This window comes from Anopheles ziemanni, chromosome 2, assembly GCF_943734765.1.
Source record: "Anopheles ziemanni chromosome 2, idAnoZiCoDA_A2_x.2, whole genome shotgun sequence".
Lineage (NCBI taxonomy): Eukaryota > Metazoa > Arthropoda > Insecta > Diptera > Culicidae > Anopheles > Anopheles ziemanni.
In genome coordinates, this window is record NC_080705.1 from 94,461,764 (window position 1) to 94,484,428 (window position 22,665).

Here is a 22,665-nt window from a genome sequence, read left to right on the forward strand (position 1 = left end):
GGCATTATGAATGGAACGAAATACCGCGCTCCGCGGAAGGCAGAAGGAAACATAAAGATGCCAATGCGCAGCATTCGTTTGTGCAGGAATGAATGAGATGAAGTTATAGCGCGATGCGAATGCTTTGTGACTGCGAGAACATAATGTTTTATGTGCGAGCATGGAATTCTATCTTCCGAGCGAACGTGTTATCCGGTGGAAGTAGAAAAATGGACAAGATAGCAACTGTCGCAAAATTGAAAACTAATGAAAGCTACTAACTCGAAGGACTTTCTACTTACAAAAGAAAATGTCGATTGATGATTACCTCCCACGAACTTCCGCTACAAAGATCGTTTGCCAACCGTCAAATCGAATCTCTGCTGTTTGTAATTAGCGAAAGTGGCTTTGAACAACGAATATCTTTTCCGGCTCCACATCTCATTTTTATCGCTCTATGGTATTCGTTCCAGTTCAGGAAACACAGTTGCATTCAATTGGTACAGAATATTCATGAACTAAGGTCGCATCTGTAAGCTAGTGGATGTTTAATTGATTATCCTCAGATTAATGAAGTAAGGATGGTTTGTGGCATTTTTTATGTTCAAATATGTGCACAAACATTTATCTGTTGAATTGTGAGATCGGTAAAATATTCAAAGGATTGATCAGGAGTCAAAGGAGTCAGCAGTCGTAGAGCATTATTTCCCTGCACAAAGTTTGAAAGCTATTGAACTAACTCGATCGTTAGGCTCTACAATCAAGGGAATGTGATAACAATTTCCAATGTAACAACAAATTGTCTTGCTTCGTAAATAATATTCCGTTAGTAAAGAAATGGGTTTTATTGATTAAACTTATACAACATTTGGTGGACAGTCGTATAGATTGATACACTTATCCTCTGATACAGAGACAACATTTGCACTATCAGGACTGTATCGGACCCCCCAAACCTGGTCCGTATGTTCGCTGAAAGTATGCAAACACTGGCGTTCCGCAACGTTCCAAATTTTGACCGTTTTGTCACTTGAAGATGATGCAAAATTACGCCCATCACCTGAAAACGACACGGACAGGACCCAAGAAGCATGCCCAGACAATGTACCAACTACATCAGAATGGGCTACATCGTAAAGCTTCATATGACCGTCATCCGAGGCTGTCAGCAGCATCTGCGAGTCCGGTGAAAAGCATAAGCTTCGGACGGACATTGCGTGGCCTTCGAGTGTCTGGGCTACCTTGCCGGCAGCTACATCGAAAATGTTGATTATCCCATCGATGGCACCACTTGCAATGTATTTTCCATCTGGGCTCTGAAAGAGGACATGAACAGTTAGATTCGCTACCAAACTCGGGCTGAAATGCGCTTTTACTCACACATGCGATGCTTAGTGTAAATTTTCCATTTTGCGGATCAAGCACTTGCTCCGGCTTTCCAGTTTCAACGCTGTACAGAGAGATCTTACCCTCGTGGGAACCGGAGATGATGTACTTATCACACGGCGAAAATGCTACCGTCCACAAATCCACCGGCCCCAGGGATATTTGATTCATCAACTGGCCCGTTTCGGCTTTCCATATGCAAAGGCTTGAGTCTAATGAACTGCTGGCAATTACTGAAAAGGGAAACGCTCAGATTGGTAAATTATTCTAAGCAAACTTCGTGAAGTGTACGCATTGCTTACCTTCGCCACTCGAACTAACGTCCACCGATACTACTCCTAGTGAATGTCCGGTAAACGTATTTCTCAACTTTAACTTGTTGCGATCGGGTTGCACATCCCAAATCTTCACCATATCATCAACTCCTCCAGTAACAATGAAATCTCTGTACGTCCCTTCCGATGCAGCGTCTTTCTTACTTGAGGTAGAATCGCGGGAATTGTCGTCGTTGTCGTCATCAATGCCATCTTTTTGTACCTTGATACGACCCCATGCACAGGACCAAATGCTTTCCTCATGGGCCGCGTCTTCTTTGTATAGCAATGAGTACTGCAGTTTGGTAAAAATAATGTCCACAAGGTATTTTCGATGAAAAATTGTAAATTAAACAGAAAACGATAAACGACTCACCATCATGTTGACCGGCTTTTATTTTGCTTTGTTGACGTAACCTGGTGAAATTACTTAAGCTAAGCCATCACAATAAACAATACATGTAAAACATACAATTATTTAAATTATTATTAAATACTTTATTATTATTTAAATTATGTACAACCAGTTTCATGTTACAACATTCGTAAATAACAATTTAATGCAATATTATTTTCAATCGCATTATTTTTGTAGGCTCTCCGTGAACGTTTCTGAAGGGTTTATTGTTGTCTTAAGATTTGACGTTACGTTAAAAAATAAAGATCGTTTTCTAAACTATTGCACAACTCGCCGAAGATCTTCCTCGATTATTTGTGTATTTAAGCTTTAATTCTTTGCAAGTAGTCTTCAACAGATAGCGACTATATTCTTACTATGGGCAAAGTAATGTCCATTGCCGGACGTCAAGTCCAAAGATTCAACGTAGAGAACAGAGCTCAAAAAGTTATATCGCAAGCAAAACCAAAGCCGGCACCCAAGTTCGAATCAAATCTTCGAGATCTAGAACGTGTGCTGAAAGGTATACCAAACATTACTTTGCCTATAACTATAGCATAAAAATAATTGTTTCTTTCTCTCACGATGCGTAGAACATCCAGAGATTGTTGAGGAACAAAGCCGAAAGAATGTTCAGTTGGATGAAAATTTGCGGCAAGTCTATGTGACTTCCAAAGATGTGATGGTACGGAGTGTGAATTAAACCGAACCAACATGCGTTAAGAAGAGTTCTATTTTCATGTTCACAGATTGATTCGAAAATGCCGCAAAGTCAAGATTCTGATAAACCTCTTCCAATTAACCGCTCCAGTGTAGAAGAGTACGAGTTTGGTCATTTGGAGCCACGGACGGTCACGAAAGGACGCTGCACTTTGCGACAAGCGGTACAATTTATAGCGAACCATCAAACCGATCCACAGCAGTGGACCTCAGCAAAAATAGCAGAATATCACAACATGAAGGAGCCGCTAGTCAAAAATATTCTTGATCACTTTAAATCATTTGAAGTGCATTTGCCGAACAAAAATCTGGAGAGGCGTCGAGTTTTGACTAGAGTGGAACCATCAAAGCAAATTGAATAGTATCAGAAAGATGTCTTGTTAAATTAATTATGGCTTGTTGAGTATTAATTTTCCGAAAAACAAATAACAAATAATAGCAAAGAAAAAAAACTGTTCGATTTCCCTTAAAAATATAGACATTTATTGAAATTTATCACAGAATACATATTTTTGGTATGACGAAAATTATGGCTCAAGAATAATGTATTGTTCCTAATGTCCAGTATAAAGGAAATCCTTCAAACAAAAGAACAAATGTTAGATCGCTGCTAAGAAAGGAATTATACGGGTAGCTGTAACCTTTTTTCAAATCCCAAGACCGGTAGTCCATTAGATGAAAGTAAGTCCTGTGCGTTTCGATATACAAGAACACGTCCTGTTGTGTAGTTTCTTCCCCTCCAGTAATGATATGCTATATTAATGCCAATACAGACAATGTTTCAGAATTCTATTTTGCTATCAAACTTTTCGTTCGTTTGTTTGTTCGTTCGTTCGTTAGCTCGCATGTACTTACATTTTGAAATCTCTTATAGATTTGTATACTATGACATAAAAGGAACCCATTAGAAGTAATCTTAAGCACTATTCCGCCGCGCACGTCCGTTATGTGTCCTTTTTTTTACTATATTTTAATTATTGCAATATATGTTTAAATGCTTCATAGGAAGAAAAAGAAAATGCATCCCATAGATTGTGTCGATAAAAGAGATGCTCTTGACTGGATATGAGTTGAAAGTGATCTCTTATCTTTAGTTGATCTTTACAAATTGTCTTCATTGATGCAAGACGATAAATTAATATCTTACTTTTTACAGTTTACAGACTTTTGCTATCGTACGCTCAAACATTCTTCTGATAAGTGTGTTACACACACGGATCTATCTATTTGCGATCAGTTTTTCTGTGTTTCGTATTGCCTGTTACACCGGCCGGTTCGCTTGACTTGTATTACAAGAACTAAACCATTTGGGCAAGGGTGCTTCGAATTGAATTCATTTACACAGTTCGCGTATTCACCACACGAAAAATCTTATTTCTATCTATGCATTTTGCACCAAAAGTTTAGCTTCAAACAGTATCGTAGCTGCCGTCGTTGCTTTTCTCTTGAATCGCTAAGTTAATACAATTCCAGCCGTAATACAAGTTGAATGGAAGCTCCTCAAAACAATCCATTTAACACCGCAATTTTTCTTACCCAACGATCGAATTCGGTCGTGGTTCTGCTAGTTTGACTTCAAACTTTTGGAAAAGTTATCAATTAAGAATAATTCGTTTACGATGTTTGCTGGTAAATAACACACAATTACATTCATGTCTTTGGCTTTCTCATAGTCCCCCCGCTTGTGGCTCAAACCCTACTGCAAAACCGTTGAAGTCGGTAGGATGAGTTTTTGGATGATAGTTTGAAGATACAGAAAAGATATTGGAATGAAGAAAGAAAAAGAGAGAGAAAGTGGTTACACGTAATGCTAATGCATTCTGATAGTGGTGTTATCTACTAAGGGTGGATGGAAGGGATCTGTGTATCAAAAGTATGAAATGTTTTCCAAAGACAACTAATTTGGGACAAATGTTTTCCATTTCCCGATAAATGGAGCGTGCGTGCTAGTCTTCAAAATGACCTCAATGGTGGTGCTCTACCGGCGGAGTGACTAAGGATGCGGATTGAGGCGAGAGTGGCCAAGGATCAGATAGGCGCAAAGAGAAAGATACAGAGAAAAAAGAAAGAGAAGAGAATGGTTTTGGATTTGCATTCGGTAATTTGTGTGTGTGTTTATATCAGAGGCGGATCATCGGAATCATTACCTAGCACCACATCTTCGTACGCCGGCCGGCGTCGGTGACGGTTGCGATGCGCAAGGAATCGTTGCCGTAGTCGAGACCATAGCTGAGTACGTTTTGCAAGAATGGCACTACCGATCAGTATCACTACGAAGGCCAGCGGGATCAGGACTCCACTGAGAATGTGATGGGCACCGGCCGGTTCCCGTAAGGGAAGCTGTCCAGCGTGATCACTACTCGAAGCAGTCGTCGGTTTGTTGTTGTTCTTAATTCCATCACCAGAAGTTGAGGTTTGCGACTGGTCGCCTTCATCCGGCAAACAGTATACAACAGAGGCAACTTTGGTGGAGGTGATGCTGACCACTGACGATTGGGGTGGCACGGTGGTAGTGGCAGTATTTACGTGGTAACCGGAGTTGAGCTTGAAACCGAACATGCAAATGCATTTTCCTTTATCACAGGATGCATTCGGAGGGCACTGATCGAGGACATCCTCCTGACAAGGTATTGCTAAAAATAAAGGAAAACATAAGTGAGGAATCGAAGTCCAACATTCGTCCACAATACAACTTTCATTCGTGTTCAATACTTACTACCATTGTTTTTGTCGCTGTTATTGGCGTTACTTGCATTTCTTGCACTCGAGTTAATTCTGTCTGTTGGATTACCTCCTATCGTCCCCCGCAACTGTATTGCACAAATGTACAACACCAAAACGAACAATAGGCGGTCTGCAGACATGACTTTCTTTCTTCAGCCACCTTCTTCTGCTTCTGGACGAAAACGACAGCAAATGTACCAGTTTGTTTTCACTTTCAGTCTTGATATTAGCTACAATTTTGTGAAGAACTTTAAACCTGTCCGAGAAGCTCTCTCGCGACGGAAATAACAGCTCAATCGCTTACTATACTGTGCTCGTTATCGTTATCTTAAGCGAAAGAAAGAAAACTTATCTATCCTCTGCGTCTACCGTTTCTTTGACTAGCTTTTAAGAATGGTTCACTGATTGTGTGTGTGTGTGGGTTTGATGTTTTTCTGTGGGACATTTGTTCTTCATTCGAAATGGTCCACGGTAAAAGTTGCTAATTATATGCAGCTCAAATGAGGTTAAATAATATTTATTCGTGTTTAAAAATTTACAATTTTTTTAGTTCATCGGATAGCTGCTATTATGAAAATTTCTTGCGATAATGTTGCCAAAATTATTGTGCTTTGACATACTTTTTCGGTCATGTGAAGAAACCAATCAGCAAGTATCACCTTTGAATCATCTCTCACGTAATCGTCAACATTTTTGTGAGAGGGTTTTGCACAAAGCTAATGGATACAGGTCACGTCACTAGCTCATCGTGACGTGTCTATTGCAAAAATATAAAATATAACTTAATTGCTATTTCGTTGACCGATCTAGTGAATCTCTGCAACGGATTGTTTTGTCAATAACGTCCTAATGTATCATGATTTTTTTCCTGATACGTTATTTGGTGTCAGATGCCCCATGGGTCTTGGATTTCTTAATTACAACGAGAGGCATTTACTGAAATGTCAACATGGTAGCGGCCATTTTGACTACAAAATAAATGTCTGCTTCACCTGAGCGATTTCTCAGCACTTTGGTTCAACATACCGTCACCGTTTTCGTCGTCGTTCGGATCAGGTTCGCCACTGTACTGACTACACGACTCGCGTTCTTCGTTGTTTCTTTTTCTTTGCCGACCCCCGCTGGCCACAGCGTTGTAATTTTTCATCCGGGTGTGCAAATTGGTAAAGTCCAGATTAGGTGGCAAAATGTTGTCAGTGGAATCGTTCGTCAATGGTTGAATTGAAGTAAAGTGTAAGTTTCTTCGAGAAACAGGCGATAGCCGCATCCATTCGGTCTCGTATGGCGTTCGACGGAACACAGCAGCGGCCGTAGTGGCGACCAACGCCAGCAACTATACTACTACCGTTTTTCAACTCGGTGGAAAAGTGTTCCTCTTGTTCGGTGCTGTTTTTCGACAGTGGGATGGTGTTTTTACATAATTTTGCGTTTTTCGTCGCCTTCCAATGAATCCTACACTCTTCATTCCGTTTCACTTGACGTAAGGCAGCACTGCGAGGCGTCATTACAACATATTTCATCGGGACAACACGTATTTTCGTGCGTTTCACTAGCAGATGTGAAACAAATGAATAACATCCGTGCACTCTACTGTGCTATAACTGTCCAAACGTGTGCAGTTTCGTGCAAATAATGAAGAATGAGCAACCTAGTGGCGTAAGATCCTTGTATGGTGTGAGCTTGAATCAAAAGGATCGAAAGTAGAATTTTCAGATGTGCTAAAAGAACGCGAGAAGGCACGATTTTTGCGTTGTGTGATAGTTGTGAGGAGAGGAATGGCGGGGGAGGAAGTGGTGTTCGCAAGCTATTCGCAAAACTCATTTCTGCTCTCATTGGAGCTGTGATGTGGCTGGCACGACATACTCCCAGCGTTGTGTTGGCCTGCGCCTGGTTATCTGCCTATTTCTGGAGAAATGATTCGCAGCAGTTTACCGCAACGCGATGTGCAAAAGTGTCACTACAATGACAGTGTGTTGCTCTTTTCGTGTAACAAGTAAATAAAATGAGGGGGTGGCAGTCATAACATGATGTAGCCTCAGTTTGCGTTTGGAATATTTGCATCAATTTAAAACCGTACATCAATATAGAAAATAAGTGTTGAACGGTGATGGTACCAGTGATGATTTTCAAGTGAAGTGTACGTTTTGTTCATCCAAGATGGATACCCAAACATCAGTCAAACCTTACGGAATGTTTTTCTTCAAAACAGGCTGGGACAGGGCTATGGTATAGGCATAAGCTATTCTGTCTACGTAGTAGCCAACATTTTCTATCCCTCAATTGATTTTGTTTTGAATGTAATGTACTTTTTAAAATCATCATATGCTCATCATAAGTTCTTCTACATCCCGAGATTTTTGAAAACGCCTAAAATATTGAGTTATTGATAAATATTTGCACTGATACACCTCTTTGTCTATTTCGCTAGTGTCGAAATTAGTTTCGAGGCTTTAAAAGAATACCTAATTTTCCAAATTTGTGTCTTACCCCCCAAAAAACGTACTTTCATCGTAGGGTTATGTGCATATCCGTCAAGTCGAAGGTAAAAATATGCAAATGAGTCTCCGGTTGCGAGCCGACAAGGCTACAGGCACTTGTGTGTGCATACGCGTGTATTGATGTTCCGGAATACACTACACGAAGTGGCACTATTATTGTTTGTTGAGCAGGAATACAACCGATGTTTCCTTAATTTTTTACTCTATTAAATCTTCACCGAGTAATATTGCAGTCCAGTAGAACCGGGATATCGTTATGCTTTGTATGGCAATTCAATAAATAGTGAAAACAAACATTTATCAATACCTACATACACGTGCACGGACTAAACGATTGAATATTAGGAGACACGAACTTGTTCGACTGCGCGATGCGTAAGCGAAATGTAAATATTTATTTCCACCGATTAGATCATTTCTGTTGCTGTCGAAAAACGCGTAACTGACACACACACACACCCCGGCAAATTGACACGGGTTTCTTGCCGCTCCGTCTTGATTTGGCGGACGTGAAACATAAAGTTTGGGACAAATTGACCGACGAACGGAATGAAGAAGTGTTTCAGGACAGGTTGTGCACATTTTGCCCAATTATTGATGGGGGAGGGAGGGGAGGGGAGGAGGGAGGGTAAAGGTGACTGTGTGGTGTCGTAATGATCATTGTCAATTACAACCGGTGGCCGCAATGATGACGAGACAACATACCGTACATCACACCCCTAAACACAAGATGGTGCTTATTGATAGTTGTGTTTACTTCCAACAATATAGATTTTCTTTGCGTTCGCGCTCCCGAAATATTGACTTTTAAACATAAACTTAATCAAAAGCAAGACAACATTTCAGATGAAAAGCTGCATGAGCAAACTAGTTGAATGAATGGAACTTTTGAATCTGCAACTCTATAAAATGTTTAATTTCTTCAAAAAATAGAATAATAAATCGCTGCTGGTTGTGTTCCAAAGTAAAGTGAAAGCACAAGTGTATTTGAATATGAATGTTATACAATTCGGTAGAAGTTGATTCGACAAATAGTGGAAAAACCGATTCAGTGACGAAAAGCAGCCAAAAATAATAATGATTCATTGATTGATTGTTTCTTCTTTTTCTTGACCACCCCGGTATATGGGTCAAAAAAGTGAAAAGTGTTTGTTAGTGAAGTGAACGACAAAATATTAGATTTTTAGTAGAAGGAGGCAGAGTAGCAAAAGTAAAAAAAAAACAATTCAATAAACAACTACATTTGCAACAGACGGCAGGAGGCAGTAGCAACAGTGAAAATACCTGTTCAAATTTTGAAATACTAAATAGTGCACCACCCACGTGAGAAAGAGATTTCGTAGCTGCAGCCTGTCTCTGGGGGCTGTTCCGGGGTGGGGGCGAGAGTATTGAGCCTGGACTGATTATAAACAACTACCAACCAGTTGGTTCTCGACCAACGCACCAAGGATCGTCGCGCTGGAAAGGAAACGGCGATATCGACATCAACTTAACACGCTTCCGGTATAAATTACCCACACAAACACACAGACCAGGATGGCGTACCAGAAGCCTTCCGATATCGACGGATATGTCACGCAGATGGCGAAGGCCGATATGCGCGTGAAGGCCCAGCTGGCCGAAGATCTCGTGCTGTACCTGAGCGACTCGGAGAACTCGATCGAATGCACCGACCTAGGGTTGCTCATTGATGGACTGATTCCGTGGATGACCGGAAGTCACCATAAGGTAGGTTTCTTTTCCTGTTTCCCATAGGTATTGGGTGGGAAGGAAAGTGGGAGGGGTTTGATTCCTTGGATCGTTTTGATTAACTCTATCTTGCCTTAGTGTTCGATCTAAATAGGGCTCAGTCAGACAGAAAGAGCAAGTAGGAAGGCATGGAGAGAAGCGACATTAAGACCGATGAACATTTTAATGAACCGCGCACCTTTTACGTCCACGAAGCTAGGGGTAAAATCGTTGACGCGCAAAGCAAAGTATACGGCTAGTTTCCATGTGGAGGAGGCCCGAAGAGACCGCGAGACTGACTGTTATGGTCACACGATGACGCCAACTAAGAAGTTACACTCGACACGACAGACACGTCTCTTGCTGGCTGCTGGTTGCTGTTGCCTGTTCGACTTGGTGGCACCAGACGGTTGAGCAGGGGGGAGTGAATGAGTTGAGGCCAAAGTTAGAGAGGCAGTGAGATTTCGACGTAGTCGCTGCAACCTTCACCTCCCCGCAGGTGAATCGCGCGGACCAGCTCGCGGACTTGGACACCTCGTTTTGGAGTTAGCACAACCTACTTACTTACATCAATGGAAGTTTCTTCTCGAGGAACGTTTTTGTGTGCGTATGTACTTTGGACGTTAAGTCTACTCGAGACTGCTACAACTGTTAGCTGTGGGAACATTTCTCTTCGAGACCCGGACTCGAGAATTCGTAAACGAAGCAAGTACGAAACATGCCTCCTCTGATGTACTTGAGTAATATTCCAGTAATCAGAAGGAACTGCTGATTTGATGTTTTGATTTGATATTTCTGCTAGACAGCTTATACCAGAAATTACAACACAACCATGATTTATAAGACCGTTGCTGGCACAAAAAGCATGATTGGTTTAAAAAGAAAGCGATTTCAAGATTACGGTTCATCCAAGTAGTGCCTGTTTGATGCATAACTGTTTGCATGAAGAGCTCCCACTAATTAGTAAATGGCTAGATTCGGGTGAGTTCATATTTATCGAAACAAAAATAAAACCCCCAGAATATCGATTAAGATCTTTCGTGAATGTTTATGAAAGTATCAATCTTAGAAGTTTATGCAATCTATTGTATGAATTTACGAACCAATTTTGAACCCACCCTCTTTGTCGTATCAGCTTACCGAGGGAGCAAAAGTCTATTTTTCCAACGGCACTCCCAATCTATTGCCTCCATATTTTGGACGCAGATCAGCAAATCGATCGCAATCGATCACGTTTGTCTTTAAGGGGTACGAACCGCTTCGTCACATTCGATTGCGGCCCAACCTCGGTATCAGTTTTTTGTCCCCCCCAGTGTCGTGATCATTTTCTTTGGTTGGTCGCGGGTCATCGATCGCGCATCCCAAGCGCATCTCCTCATTGCACTCCATATTGTTTATAATTATATTTGGTTTTCATGATATTTTGCACTACACTTGGGGTAACAGTGAGCAATAAAACTTCAGTCAATAAACTTCGTTAGTTTGGGGTGGTAGCAGGCCATTTTTATAAATCACACAAATAGGAGAGGTTCTGAGGGGGGATCTTTGTGCATAAAATAAAACACAGCCTGGAAAGCAGCGAAGATGTCGTCGTTATTCCTGCAGTGTATGATGCACGATGCCTCTGCAGTAAGCGATTAAACTTTGTCTTTTTTCCCATTCATTCCAATTGCCTTTCGGACCCGCGTTATGATGCAAGTGACACAGGGGCCGTTTTACGCAAGTTCGTCCCAAATTAGTTCAATTGAAGGAAATGGCCGTGCATTTCATGTTGGTGTGTTTTAACGCCTCTTGGAGAGCGTTCACTGATTCCTCCCTCTGGCAATCAGCGTCTTCTTGTTTACTGGTCAGACCCACTAATGTTACGTTCCAGCCAATAAGGTGCGGGCTTAACATTAGAAAACGGTCTGCAAAGACTACATCGACTTTAGAATGTTTATTGAGGCCCAAATTAAGTCCTATCGAAGGTAGAATTCAAGCTAATTCTAGTTAGGGTGTTTATCAGTTTACAAATTCATGCCAGAATATCGATACATCATGGTCTCCTATCTAAATTGTCACCATATAAAGCTCACCGAAAAGGCCTTCTTTGATGTTTAATGTTATCGGAGTGGCTCGCTGATAAGAAACCCACTCATTACATCCTCTATCATAGTATGATGTTGTTCATACTTTTAAGACGCACGTAGAAACTAATGTAATTTTAAAGCAAGATTTTATGCACTCTTCCAAAATAGTCGACATTTATTCTTATCATTATGATGTGAGTTAATCGAAAAATCCTCCGCGAATTATTCCTACTGTTTTACATAAGCATTTCAATTAAAAACCAACTGTAAATAATCTTTTTCGTATCTTACATTCGTCAGATTGCACAACGCGCATTAGAAGCATTCACGGAGCTGATCGTTCGGTTGGGACAGGACTTTAACGCATATACCTCGACAATCCTGCCTCACGTGATTGACCGGCTTGGCGACAGTCGTGACACGGTACGAGAGAAAGCTCAGCTATTGCTGCACAAGCTGATGGAGTGTCGCGTGGTCGCGCCACAATCGCTGCTGGACAAACTGAGCATTTGCTTCAAGCACAAGAACTCGAAGGTGCGCGAAGAGTTCCTGCAAACGATCGTCAGTACGTTGAACGAGTATGGGACCCAGTCGTTGTCGGTGAAAATGTACATCGCTCCCATCGTAAGCCTGCTCGGTGATCCTTCGCCAACAGTGCGCGACGCTGCAATCCAGACATTGGTCGAGATTTATAAGCACGTCGGTGACAAATTGCGGATTGATCTCAAGAAGCGCGAGGTCCCGCCGACGAAGGTGGCAATTCTTGAGCAAAAGTTTGACGAAACACGCAATGATGGCTTGTTGTTGCCTTCAGCACTGACTTCAGCAGCGGCGGCTGGTGGTGGTGGCCACGACGAACTTGACCGGGTCGCTGTCGTGGAACGCCCGACGCGATTGCTGAAGCGAAACCCGTCAGCTACGCCGAGGAAGCCTCTTTTTGACACGCAAGCGCAGGGTTCTGGTGACCTGCTGCTGGCGGCGGGCGCCGTCTCAGCAGAGGTTTTCGAGTCGTCGTTCGAAAATGTGCCTCAACTGACGATTTTCTCGCAGCGAGACATGGACGAACACATGAAGTCGATCAACACGCTCATCGGTGACAAGAATGTCGACTGGGAGAAGCGCGTGGACGCCCTGAAGAAGATCCGCTCCATGCTAATGATCAACATCCAGAGCTCACCCACCTTCATTCAGCAGCTGAAAGATCTTTCGATCGCGTTTCTTGACATCCTCAAAGAGCTTCGATCGCAAGTGATCCGGGAGGCATGCATTACGCTCGCGTACATGAGCAAGGTACTAAAAAATCGCCTGGATCAGTTCGTCATATACATCCTGCAGGAGCTGATCAACCTGATACAGAACTCTGCCAAGGTAATCTCATCGGCTGGCACCATCGCGCTGAAGTACGTGCTGCGCTTCACCCATGCACCCAAGATCATCCCAATCTTGACCCAGAATCTCATGCTCTCGAAATCGAAGGACATCCGCAGTACACTTTGCGAAGTAATGAGCCTGCTCTTTGAAGAGTGGCCCACGAAAGCGCTCGAAAAGCATAGCACTCTACTGCGGGAAGCCCTGCGGAAGGGTATGTCTGATGCGGACAACGATGCTAGAAGGCACAGCAGATGGTAAGCAAAAACATAGAGTCATGCAAATAAAGGAATTTTATTAACCTCCAATCACATTCTCGTTTTATAACAGTGCTTTCTGGAGCTTCCGACGACACTTCCCAGACTTGGCGGAAAATCTTTACGCCTCGCTTGACGTTTCCACGCAGCGTACGCTGGAGCGCGAGCGGGACAATCTCGGAACAAACGGTACCAACTCCATGAGTGTTAGTCTACGTGGCAGTAACAGTAGCTTGAACTCTGTCTCTGGTGGGGTGATAAGTATGTGTTGAATGTTTTCATCATTATTTCATCTCCGTTTCCCCTTTCACTTTCCTCATTCCATCGCGTTGGTCAAAGTCATTGTTCATATTCGATGAAAATCCCAAATTCCTGTCGGCTCTATAATTTTTTGAATTTGGTAAACATACGCTGAAATGGTATTTTCCATACAGGAAATTTTAAATTCTAAATTTATCCATCCATCAAAAGTTTTTTATTAAAATAATGTCCAAAAAATTCACGAATTTTCTTTTTGCTACTGCACCCACCTTTTTTGCGGAGCTAGGAGCAAACAAGGACAGCGATACCCTTGAATGAAAGAATTCCCTTAATATCCCCAGTTCGATCAATCTTACCAACATTCACTTAAACTGTGTCGTTTGTATCACTGATTAACATCATATATGGTTTTCTTTTCTCATTTTCTGACGCTCGCAAACTTCGTCAACTCTCACTCATTCCGTTTCGTCCATCTCAACGGTTTCCAATCGAATACTAAATGGCATATATAAATGTCACGTCATAAATCACAAACAACAAACGCCAAACAAATGTTTAAATAATAATTCAACCAATTAACGCACTTAAGAACGAAGACAATCGTCCGGGTTGCGAAGTCCGGCGACATCACAGCCACCAGGTAAATTAATGCGATCATAGAAAACGAAACGATGTTTGTATCACTTTGTTATGACCCGAATGCGTGTGTATTTCATAGTGATATCGAATCGAATTTAAGCAGTCAACAAATTTTATCCTAGTGATGTTGCACATTCTCACAAACGCACTATTCTATTATGTTATTATAATTGTTTCTAGTTTAATTCTTTGTGTAATGCCCTTTGCTGTGGATTTTCGACGTCCTTCGCTTACTTCAATTAATTTGCTCGAGCTGATACCTAAACTGCACCCTTCTTTAGGTCTTCTAATTCGTATCTTATTATTTCTTACAAAAATATCATGTTGAAATAGAGCTTTAAATGAAGAATTTCGTTCGTTCCATTGCTTGCATACCGAACCGTTGCTATAAATGTACATAATTAACACTTCACACCTAGCACTCAGACAACTAATCTCACTTCAGCTTCTATTGGCACATTTCAGTAAGTTTTTTTTTGTTTCACGCAAGCTTCTACTTTGCGGATGTTGTATTGAAGTTATTGACATTATGTTACAAATGTACATGTTCATGTACACAAGTTTTGGTTCGAACAATCATGATGTAAACCCTCCACTAATCATAATGGCATTTGTTTTCTCTCTTTTATCGCTGTCCTGTCTGGTATGGTTTTGCATTAAACTCATCTTCTCATAACTGCGAAACTCGCAAACCCGAAAACAACAACAACAATTCGAAAAAACAACACAACGGTTGCATAATTTGAAATCTGGGCAATCTTTGGTGGACAAAATCGGCCGTGTGCGATATATGATGCACAGTAAGTGCTACGAGCGTCAGCACGGAAAATCTTACTGCAGTCCCAGGAACGTCGGGCGGCTCGACGCGCCTCCAGCGGGCACCATCCCTGCCGAGAACGTACAATCGTAACCGAAGTGGCATTCCCGTGGCAACAACACCGCGCGATCAGAATCCGCCTTCGCAGCAACCATCGCAGCAGCCAGCTGTTCGAGGTTGTACCAAATTGATCAATGATGGGAGTGATCTGAGTGTTTTAAGCGTGCAATATTGATCTGGACGTTTTGGAGATCATTGGATTGATGTTTTGTTTTATTTTAATCATGATTTAAATGCTTTGTTCAAATCGAAAGTGTATATAAATTGCATTTGTTGTTGTTATATTTCATTTATCAAATCATCGGTTCGTTCAACTTTACCTCATTTCTAACATTTGCTCCTATTTCATGGTGATGTCATATCTTTCTTGTGGTTGTTTTTTTTTATGAATTTGGTTTATTTCCTATTTTTCTTCCTCTATCTTTTGCCGTGTTTGTTTTTTGTCTATTTATTTGTCTTTCTGCTGCCGCCTCTTGTTCCGATAACCAAGCTCAATAAGATCCTGTTCATGTCTCATTGCCGCTCACCTCTTTTTTTTCTAATCCTTTCATGCCTTTGCTGCACGATGCCGAAATTCTCACTATTAATCAAAACAGCCGCAGCTGCTGGTGGCTTTAGAAGTGTGTCTGCCGTTGATACTGCCGCTGCCCAACGTGCTCGGGCAAGGGCCCAATACTCTACCTTGGCACGGATGAAAGTGACTTCCGGAACCGCATCTCTACGTAAGTAAATTTTCATTTTACATTCTAACGTTGGTAGTGTGTCGGTTGCTACACGTTATTTGGCTACAAATAAAGCTTCGATGACGCTGATTAACTGACTATTCCGATTGTTTTTACCGATTCTTTTCTCCCTGAAATATGCTGACCGCTGATTGATTGACTGGTTGACTTATGCATGCAAATGTGGCTTGGTAATGCATTTCCTATTTCCTCTGAATACTAACACCAATCCACGGAATGTATTTCTACTGGGCCGGGTTTGTCCTTATTGCCCGGTATATCTCGCTAATGTGAACGGTTTGCTGCATTGAACTTTGCAGAAGGACACTACGCGCAGCAAGGTAAGAAGCTCGCCTCAAAGATACTAACATTCACTTGTGCCGATGGATGCAACCTTTATTAGTGTACTAAACAATTTGGATGAGTGATGGCAGTAATGCTTAAAGATTAATTGCATGATTTTTGTGTTGATGAAGTATTTAAAAAAGGTTTCTTCAAATCTACTTCAACATCTCATAATCATTTCAATTTAATGAAAACAAAATGATTCTACATACGAAGCACAAACAGCTATTTGAAATATTTCCCCTCGGATCACAATTTTCACATTCTCACTCATATCTTGTTTTGTGTGCTTTTCGTTTCGTTGTTTGTTTATTTCTTCAGCACGTGCTAAAAAGACACCGACATCAGCATCCGCCACAACATCCTCTTCCAACACGGCCACGCCACCGCAACCTCCTACACCGGAGCGCAAGATCAGATCGAGAGCGGGAGTATCACAGTCACAGCGTAATTATCACCCCATAACGAAACGTGTTTCTCACCCCTGTTCCACTGCTCTATCGTCCTCCAAAATGATACATTTAGCACTAAAAGATCAACCATTATCAGAGACGTTTTTATTCCGTTTGTAAAATTGAGGTTAATTCTATGGTACTGTTGCTTGTTATTCTCTCGATCCTCACAGCAACATCCAGAAGTACGTCACCTTCCAGCAAACTGCGGGATATGTACAGCGGTGTAACGTCTTTGTATCGTCAAACGGGAACGGTACCGAAAAAGCCGCAGTCTGGAATACCTCGTTCGCTGGCCAACTCACGCGAAACCAGTCCAACAAGGTAAAAGCAAGTTGCAGTGATCGTGAACGGCACCATCTGTAGAGTATTTTTGTGCAAAATTGCTTAACTTTTGTTATTTCTGGTGTTCATAGAACACAAAACCAGTTTGGATCGCTGAGGCGTCACGCATATGGCACCAGCAGTCCTAGAAGGCCCCCACTGAATCCTGGCCGTCCAGTGTTGGCACAGAAAATCCTCCAACAAAGTCGTGAGGCGGAGAATGCGCTAGCCGATGCACTTTCACCTTCCGACGAACCCGATATGACGTGCAACGATTTTGCTCGCTTAGCGCTTCACCGGAAGATTTCTCGTGATGAATCTGATGAAAGTGAGGCATCCTCTGTGTGCTCAGAGCGTAGCTACGATAGCTATCGAAGGGGTAATGAAGTGAGTATCTTTCCCACTAGCCAACAAAAGCTAGCCAAAAATTCTGATGAGCATGTTTCTTTTGTATTACTTCAATAGTCTTTCTCGTGGAACGGTTCACGGACCCGTTTGGACAGCTCGCGACAAGTTATCGACGATATCGAGACGATCATTCAACTCTGTGCTTCATCACACTGGTCTGAGCGAAAGGATGGATTAATCAATCTGACACAGTACCTCAGCGAAGGCAAAATGCTAACGTACCAACAGCTGCAGTGTGTGTTGGACCTATTTCGGAAGATGTTCATGGATCCGCACATAAAAGTTTACGCACTGTTCCTGGACACCGTGAACGAGTTAATCCTGTCGCACTCGAGCGACCTACAAGATTGGTTGTTCATACTACTGACGCGTTTGTTCAATAAGCTTGGCACGGATCTACTCGGCTCCATGCACGGTAAGATCTGGAAGACACTACAACTAATCTACGAATACTTTCCCGCGGATCTGCAGCTTCAATGTGTCTTTCGGTAAGCGAAATACCATAAACAGACATCGGGCAATTAAGTAATGATTACATGTGCATGTTTGTATCTACAGAATACTGGTCGACAGTGTGCAAACACCGAACGTTAAAACTAGACAAGCGACATTAAAATTTCTCTCTCAACTGGCCACAAGCTATTGCACCGCTTCTCAGTTTGTGGTACATCCGCAAAATCAACAGGTGGTCAATCATGCGATTCAGAAAATTATCCAGACGTCCCTCGATCAGAAAAGTATCGAGCTAAAGTCACAAGCTCGCCTGTGTATCGTGGCGCTCTACAATTGTAATCCTTCGCAGGTTGGTCGTATGTTGCGGAGTACGGGTTGTACATCTTTCTAAATAAGCATATTCGGAATATTTCCAGATGACCATGACACTAGCCAATCTTCCAAAACAGTATCAGGATACAGCGAAAGCCTACATACAGCATAATATAAGAAGAAGCACTTCAGGTATGAACATAGTTTCTGGCTGCGTAGCAGAATCCTACTTTTAAATTTAGTGTAGTTCTCTCCGGTTGCTGGCTGGCAGCCTTCAATTCCCTATCCTCTCTACGTTTCATTTTTGCTTACAATCTTAAATGATCATCGCTAGCTTTATATTAGAAAATAGCCAATGGGATTTCCTTGTTATGACCACTACATCACTCATATATTGTTGTTAGTGTTCTTTGCGGCACCTTCTAATGGAAATTCTATTCGCAGTCATTTCCAACATGTTTACGAACTGAATTTATTTTCTCGATTATCATCTTCCTTCCTTATGTTTTCAATAGGAAACGATAGTCCCTCATCGCCACTGTCGTCTTCGAGCCCTAAACCATTGCTTAGTCCGCAACAGGGGCCGTATAGTTTACAGAATATCGCTAGTAAGTTTCTAACGTAGTATACGCGTGTGTGAATGTGTGTGTCTTCAAAATGCAATGTTTCTTAAAGTTAGGAAAACAATGTTCTGTACCATTGATTATCGTTGCCATTTGTCTCTAAGGTCCTCGCTCAAGGCAGGCATCGGTGGAGGTGGCGGCAGAATCTATGAATACGGAGGAAGTTTACAAAAATCTCCGCAAGACAACGGCTGAAATACAGAACTATAGCTTTGAAAGCAAGCTTGACCGTGATACCAACAGCAAAGATTCCGGCATTAGTCAGATGGGAGAAACGCACATGATGCAATCAGTAACGGTATTGGATGGTGGTGCCGGTGTTTACGCTGGCCTGCCATCCAATGGATTAAACGGCCATATGGGAGGAGCTTTGGCAGGGTATGTTACGATATGTGTAAAGAAACAGCTTATACTTGTATGTATCATTGCTTACGTAATTACTCTTGATCACTTCCACTAGACTCGAAAAGGACGACTCTTGCAATGGATCAAAGACGCAGTCAGCCACCACGACGGAGTCAAATACGCCTGAAAACACCGTACGACTAGACGGTATGGATCTGGCCCACAAGACGATAGCGCAACAGACGCAAATGCTTCAACGCCACCAAAGCTATAGTTTTACCGATAATGGAGAGCTCGTATTGGACAGTAAGATGACATTCGGTGTTAATCGATCGTACTGCACATAATTAATTTATTAACACCCCTTTTTTTATCGTAGAAGGTGTAAAAGAGAACGATATCATAAAGGCAGCCATCGTTCTAACGCTTCAGTCGGTACCAGAAACCACGAAACAGGTGTTGGAAAACCTTCAGATTTGCATCAAGCACGGATCGTGTGAACTGCCCATAAAAAATTTTAAGTAAGTGCAAACATAAGCCATTTTTGCTGTGCTAACTAAATTGGGTTGTTGTCCATTTCCAGAGCAATCATGAAAATGCTTCTTCATCTTATGGAATCACAAAATAACGATGTGCTAATAGCTTCGCTACACACGCTAGGACGCATTGTACGCAGCGCGGAAATGAAAACATGCTGGAGTAACTTTCTCGAGTTGATTCTATTGAAAATAATAGACTGTTATAAAATTAGCAAAGAGGTAAGACAAACAAAGCGCTACTTACTTGACCAAGTTCTAACTCGGTGATTTGTTTTCCCGTAGGTATCGAGAGAGATCGACATAATCGTGGTGAAGATCGCAGGCGTACTGCCGCTCGACATTTCTGTGAACATTTTGAACCCGGTCATAGCGACTGGCGAATTTCCGGCGAACTTATGCGCGCTGAAAATCCTTACCGAACTGACGCAGAAACAGGGCAAGGATTTAACCGATAATCACCTAGATAGTATAATGCCAAATGTAGCTAGGGTAAGATTATTTGTCTCGGGTTCTTTCAATGCACCACAACCCAAGCACGTTTGTTGTTTATTTCGTTTTTAGCTTGCTGATGATAGTCAATCGATGGTAAGAAAAGCGGCCGTATTCTGTATCGTAAAACTGTACGTTGTGATGGGAGAGGATAAAGTGAAACCAAAATTCTCCTTATTAAATGCGAGTAAAATAAGGTAAGCAAGAAGCCTGTTTTCCTTCAATGTTGTATGCAGTTTCTTTTAACGTCCCACCGTATTCTTTCCATCATTGCAGATTACTGAATGTGTATATTGCAAAATCATTAGGTGGTGGAAGTGGTAGCAGTAAGGGAGGATCAACGACCACAGGAATGTCATGATCCAAAAACGCCAAGTGATTATTATTCAAAGGACGCAAGTTTGCTAGGCTGCTTTGTAAATTTCGTAGAAGCATATCTGCTATCCAAGAGTAAAGTTATTTAAACGTACTACAACTTCCCTGATCCGTTTAGCGCTTCAACCTCTCACAATCGCACATTATACTCTATTACTGGTCTGCCAGTGAACTAATCAAGCAACAAAACCAATCATGTGTAGCAGATTCCGCCTACCCGTTTCTTTAAAGGGGCAGTGAATAGACAGAATCAGATTTTAAGAAAGTATGTCCACAGTTTGGGTGCTTGCCCAACATCTTGATAGTTTTATTTTATTATATCTGGTTGTGCTTTAATAATCTTGACTATGCTGTAAAGTAACGGCTTATGGTTGGCCCATACAGTGCCGGAGGTTATACGATTCAAACACAAAGGTCAACTTAGAAAACATTTTTTAATATTGTTTTTCTTTTGTTAACCTTGGCTGTACATTAGAAGAGCATGGAAAACTTGACAAACATCGCTGGAGGTGCGTGAGCAAATTAATCGATGACCAGCATAATCGCGCATTTGTACGTCAATGGAAATGAAACACACAGGCCACAGTAACTAACATTCATACCCCATTCGCACAAGCTAATGTTGCGCGGGTAGAGCTGCTTTTCCGATATATCTGATGGGCCGTGTGGGCACATGGTCTTTCTAGAAGTAAACATTACATGGACACTATACTAGAATTGTTTGAATTGGCCGTTGTTTGTTGTGTCCTAGACGTGAAAGTATGAGTATTATTGACAAAAACTGCTGATTACCAATTTTTTAGTTGTTGGTTATCCTGGAAGTGCAGCATTTTACTACGACAAAACGCTTCGCGCTTCGCAATGTGCATATACCGCGGCAAAACACACATTGCAATGTACTAGCTAGTGTGAGGAATTATTGTGTATTGTTTATGTAACATTAGTTTTCAATAGCCTCCCTTACACAGTAAATAATTGATCGGAACCATCACGAAGCTTTTGCCTCGTGCGTTTAAGAAATGATAAGGCACAATACGCGATAAGTGAAAGCTAAAAAATAATGTTTTTGAGAAGTTGAAATACAACCATAACTGGCGCGAAAACATACTAACAAACAATGTGTTTGACACGGTTTGTTGTAAGTACCCATGCAGGGAGAGTAAAATAGTTGGTTTAATTTTTCTCTAAATCTAATCGAAATAATTGATTCTGGTTCAATGTTAATGTTGGCGAGCGAAAAATAAAAAATAGTTTAATGAACTGCACGGGCACTACTATTCGTTCGGAAAACAAACACCGATGATAAAATGTATTTAGCGGAAAACGTGAAATTATCTATCGAAATAGCGAGCAGTTAGGAAGCTTCTTAACATTTCCTTATATTTTATGCAAAAACAACGGTTTGCAACAAGAGTAACTTGTAATGGTGAAAGTGCGTAGGTGATGCAATAGAACAGCAAATCGTAAAACTTTCCAGTAGAGAGTGAACAAGTGTGAAAAGAGAGAGAAAGACTACCTCTACTCGGGATGTCTAGTCGCGTAAAAGTTAAGAGACAAAACATGTATTCCGTTTGTTCTTTGTTCATGATAATCATTGAGCAAAATTATTGTAAACGAGAAACTCAAGGAAATATTTAGTTTCCCAGAAAAAAAAACAGATAAACAACAGCAAACTCTAGGAAATGGGAAAAACGAAATCGAACAAACACAGTTGTGCAGCAAAGTGCGAAATGTAAGTGTTCCACTATACCGTTAAAAAGCCACAACGGAGCAAAAAAAAGGGGAAATCTAATGGATTATGATTCTGACGACGTTAAATAATAACATGAACCCTTACTAATAAATATTAAAAGACGACAAATTATTTGAACAATAGCGTAGGATAATATTTTTTATTAAATTCTCATATTTATAATTTATGTTACTTTAAGATACATTTTTCTAAGATTTACTGCAGAATGAGAGTAGAATGAATGTCTGAAAGGCTTGTTATGCCGCAATGAATAGGTTAAATATTTATTTTTAATTTTTTTTTTGTATTTATGTAAGTTTTTTCAAGTC

The 22,665-nt window shown here is 41.4% G+C and overlaps 4 protein-coding genes across 5 annotated transcripts; 2 read left to right on the forward strand and 2 right to left on the reverse strand.

Annotated features, from left to right (window-relative positions):
* Positions 1-800: 800 nt before the first annotated feature.
* LOC131294824 (superkiller complex protein 8) lies at positions 801-2,061 on the reverse strand. The gene is made up of 4 exons (XM_058322870.1): positions 2,056-2,061; positions 1,668-1,974; positions 1,360-1,598; positions 801-1,295 (listed from the first exon to the last, which is right to left on the reverse strand). The coding sequence occupies exons 1-4, from the start codon at positions 2,059-2,061 to the stop codon at positions 837-839; spliced, it is 1,011 nt and encodes a 336-aa protein (XP_058178853.1). The 3' UTR covers positions 801-836.
* A 288-nt stretch (positions 2,062-2,349) lies between these two features.
* LOC131283040 (protein NDUFAF4 homolog) lies at positions 2,350-3,219 on the forward strand. The gene is made up of 3 exons (XM_058312599.1): positions 2,350-2,599; positions 2,670-2,761; positions 2,826-3,219. The coding sequence occupies exons 1-3, from the start codon at positions 2,455-2,457 to the stop codon at positions 3,156-3,158; spliced, it is 570 nt and encodes a 189-aa protein (XP_058168582.1). The 5' UTR covers positions 2,350-2,454; the 3' UTR covers positions 3,159-3,219.
* A 1,099-nt stretch (positions 3,220-4,318) lies between these two features.
* LOC131283038 (uncharacterized) lies at positions 4,319-5,779 on the reverse strand. Of its 2 annotated transcripts, none has more exons than XM_058312596.1 (3): positions 5,513-5,779; positions 4,944-5,429; positions 4,319-4,495 (listed from the first exon to the last, which is right to left on the reverse strand). In XM_058312596.1, the coding sequence occupies exons 1-3, from the start codon at positions 5,658-5,660 to the stop codon at positions 4,464-4,466; spliced, it is 666 nt and encodes a 221-aa protein (XP_058168579.1). In that variant the 5' UTR covers positions 5,661-5,779; the 3' UTR covers positions 4,319-4,463. The 2 variants fall into 2 exon arrangements, with proteins under 2 accessions (XP_058168579.1, XP_058168581.1); XM_058312598.1 differs by having other exon boundaries at positions 4,357-4,789.
* An 869-nt stretch (positions 5,780-6,648) lies between these two features.
* Positions 6,649-22,434, forward strand: LOC131281909 (CLIP-associating protein). Its single transcript, XM_058311272.1, has 20 exons — positions 6,649-6,746; positions 9,158-9,746; positions 12,116-13,440; positions 13,514-13,629; positions 15,814-15,939; positions 16,260-16,280; positions 16,606-16,731; positions 16,910-17,060; positions 17,153-17,447; positions 17,526-17,956; positions 18,027-18,270; positions 18,338-18,425; positions 18,749-18,841; positions 18,961-19,234; positions 19,317-19,507; positions 19,581-19,722; positions 19,785-19,959; positions 20,023-20,229; positions 20,302-20,426; positions 20,506-22,434. The coding sequence occupies exons 2-20, from the start codon at positions 9,555-9,557 to the stop codon at positions 20,588-20,590; spliced, it is 4,407 nt and encodes a 1,468-aa protein (XP_058167255.1). The 5' UTR covers positions 6,649-6,746; positions 9,158-9,554; the 3' UTR covers positions 20,591-22,434.
* Positions 22,435-22,665: the final 231 nt, after the last annotated feature.

Excerpts from the sequence above, each read along its gene's own strand:
- LOC131294824 (XM_058322870.1), bottom strand. Across the intron at positions 1,599-1,667 it reads CGTTAGTTCGAGTGGCGAAG|TAATTGCCAGCAGTTCATTA; the intron begins GTAAGCAATGCG and ends TTCCCTTTTCAG. Across the intron at positions 1,296-1,359 it reads TTACACTAAGCATCGCATGT|AGCCCAGATGGAAAATACAT; the intron begins GTGAGTAAAAGC and ends GTCCTCTTTCAG.
- LOC131283040 (XM_058312599.1), top strand. The coding sequence starts at position 2,455 with ATGGGCAAAGTAATGTCCATTGCCGGACGTCAAGTCCAAAGATTCAAC. Across the intron at positions 2,600-2,669 it reads TCTAGAACGTGTGCTGAAAG|AACATCCAGAGATTGTTGAG; the intron begins GTATACCAAACA and ends CACGATGCGTAG. Across the intron at positions 2,762-2,825 it reads TGACTTCCAAAGATGTGATG|ATTGATTCGAAAATGCCGCA; the intron begins GTACGGAGTGTG and ends TCATGTTCACAG.
- LOC131283038 (XM_058312596.1), bottom strand. The coding sequence starts at position 5,660 with ATGTCTGCAGACCGCCTATTGTTCGTTTTGGTGTTGTACATTTGTGCA. Across the intron at positions 5,430-5,512 it reads CAGCGACAAAAACAATGGTA|CAATACCTTGTCAGGAGGAT; the intron begins GTAAGTATTGAA and ends CTTTATTTTTAG. Across the intron at positions 4,496-4,943 it reads GTACGAAGATGTGGTGCTAG|TAGGGTTTGAGCCACAAGCG; the intron begins GTAATGATTCCG and ends ACGGTTTTGCAG.
- LOC131281909 (XM_058311272.1), top strand. The coding sequence starts at position 9,555 with ATGGCGTACCAGAAGCCTTCCGATATCGACGGATATGTCACGCAGATG. Across the intron at positions 17,448-17,525 it reads GCTATCGAAGGGGTAATGAA|TCTTTCTCGTGGAACGGTTC; the intron begins GTGAGTATCTTT and ends TTACTTCAATAG. Across the intron at positions 18,426-18,748 it reads TATAAGAAGAAGCACTTCAG|GAAACGATAGTCCCTCATCG; the intron begins GTATGAACATAG and ends TGTTTTCAATAG.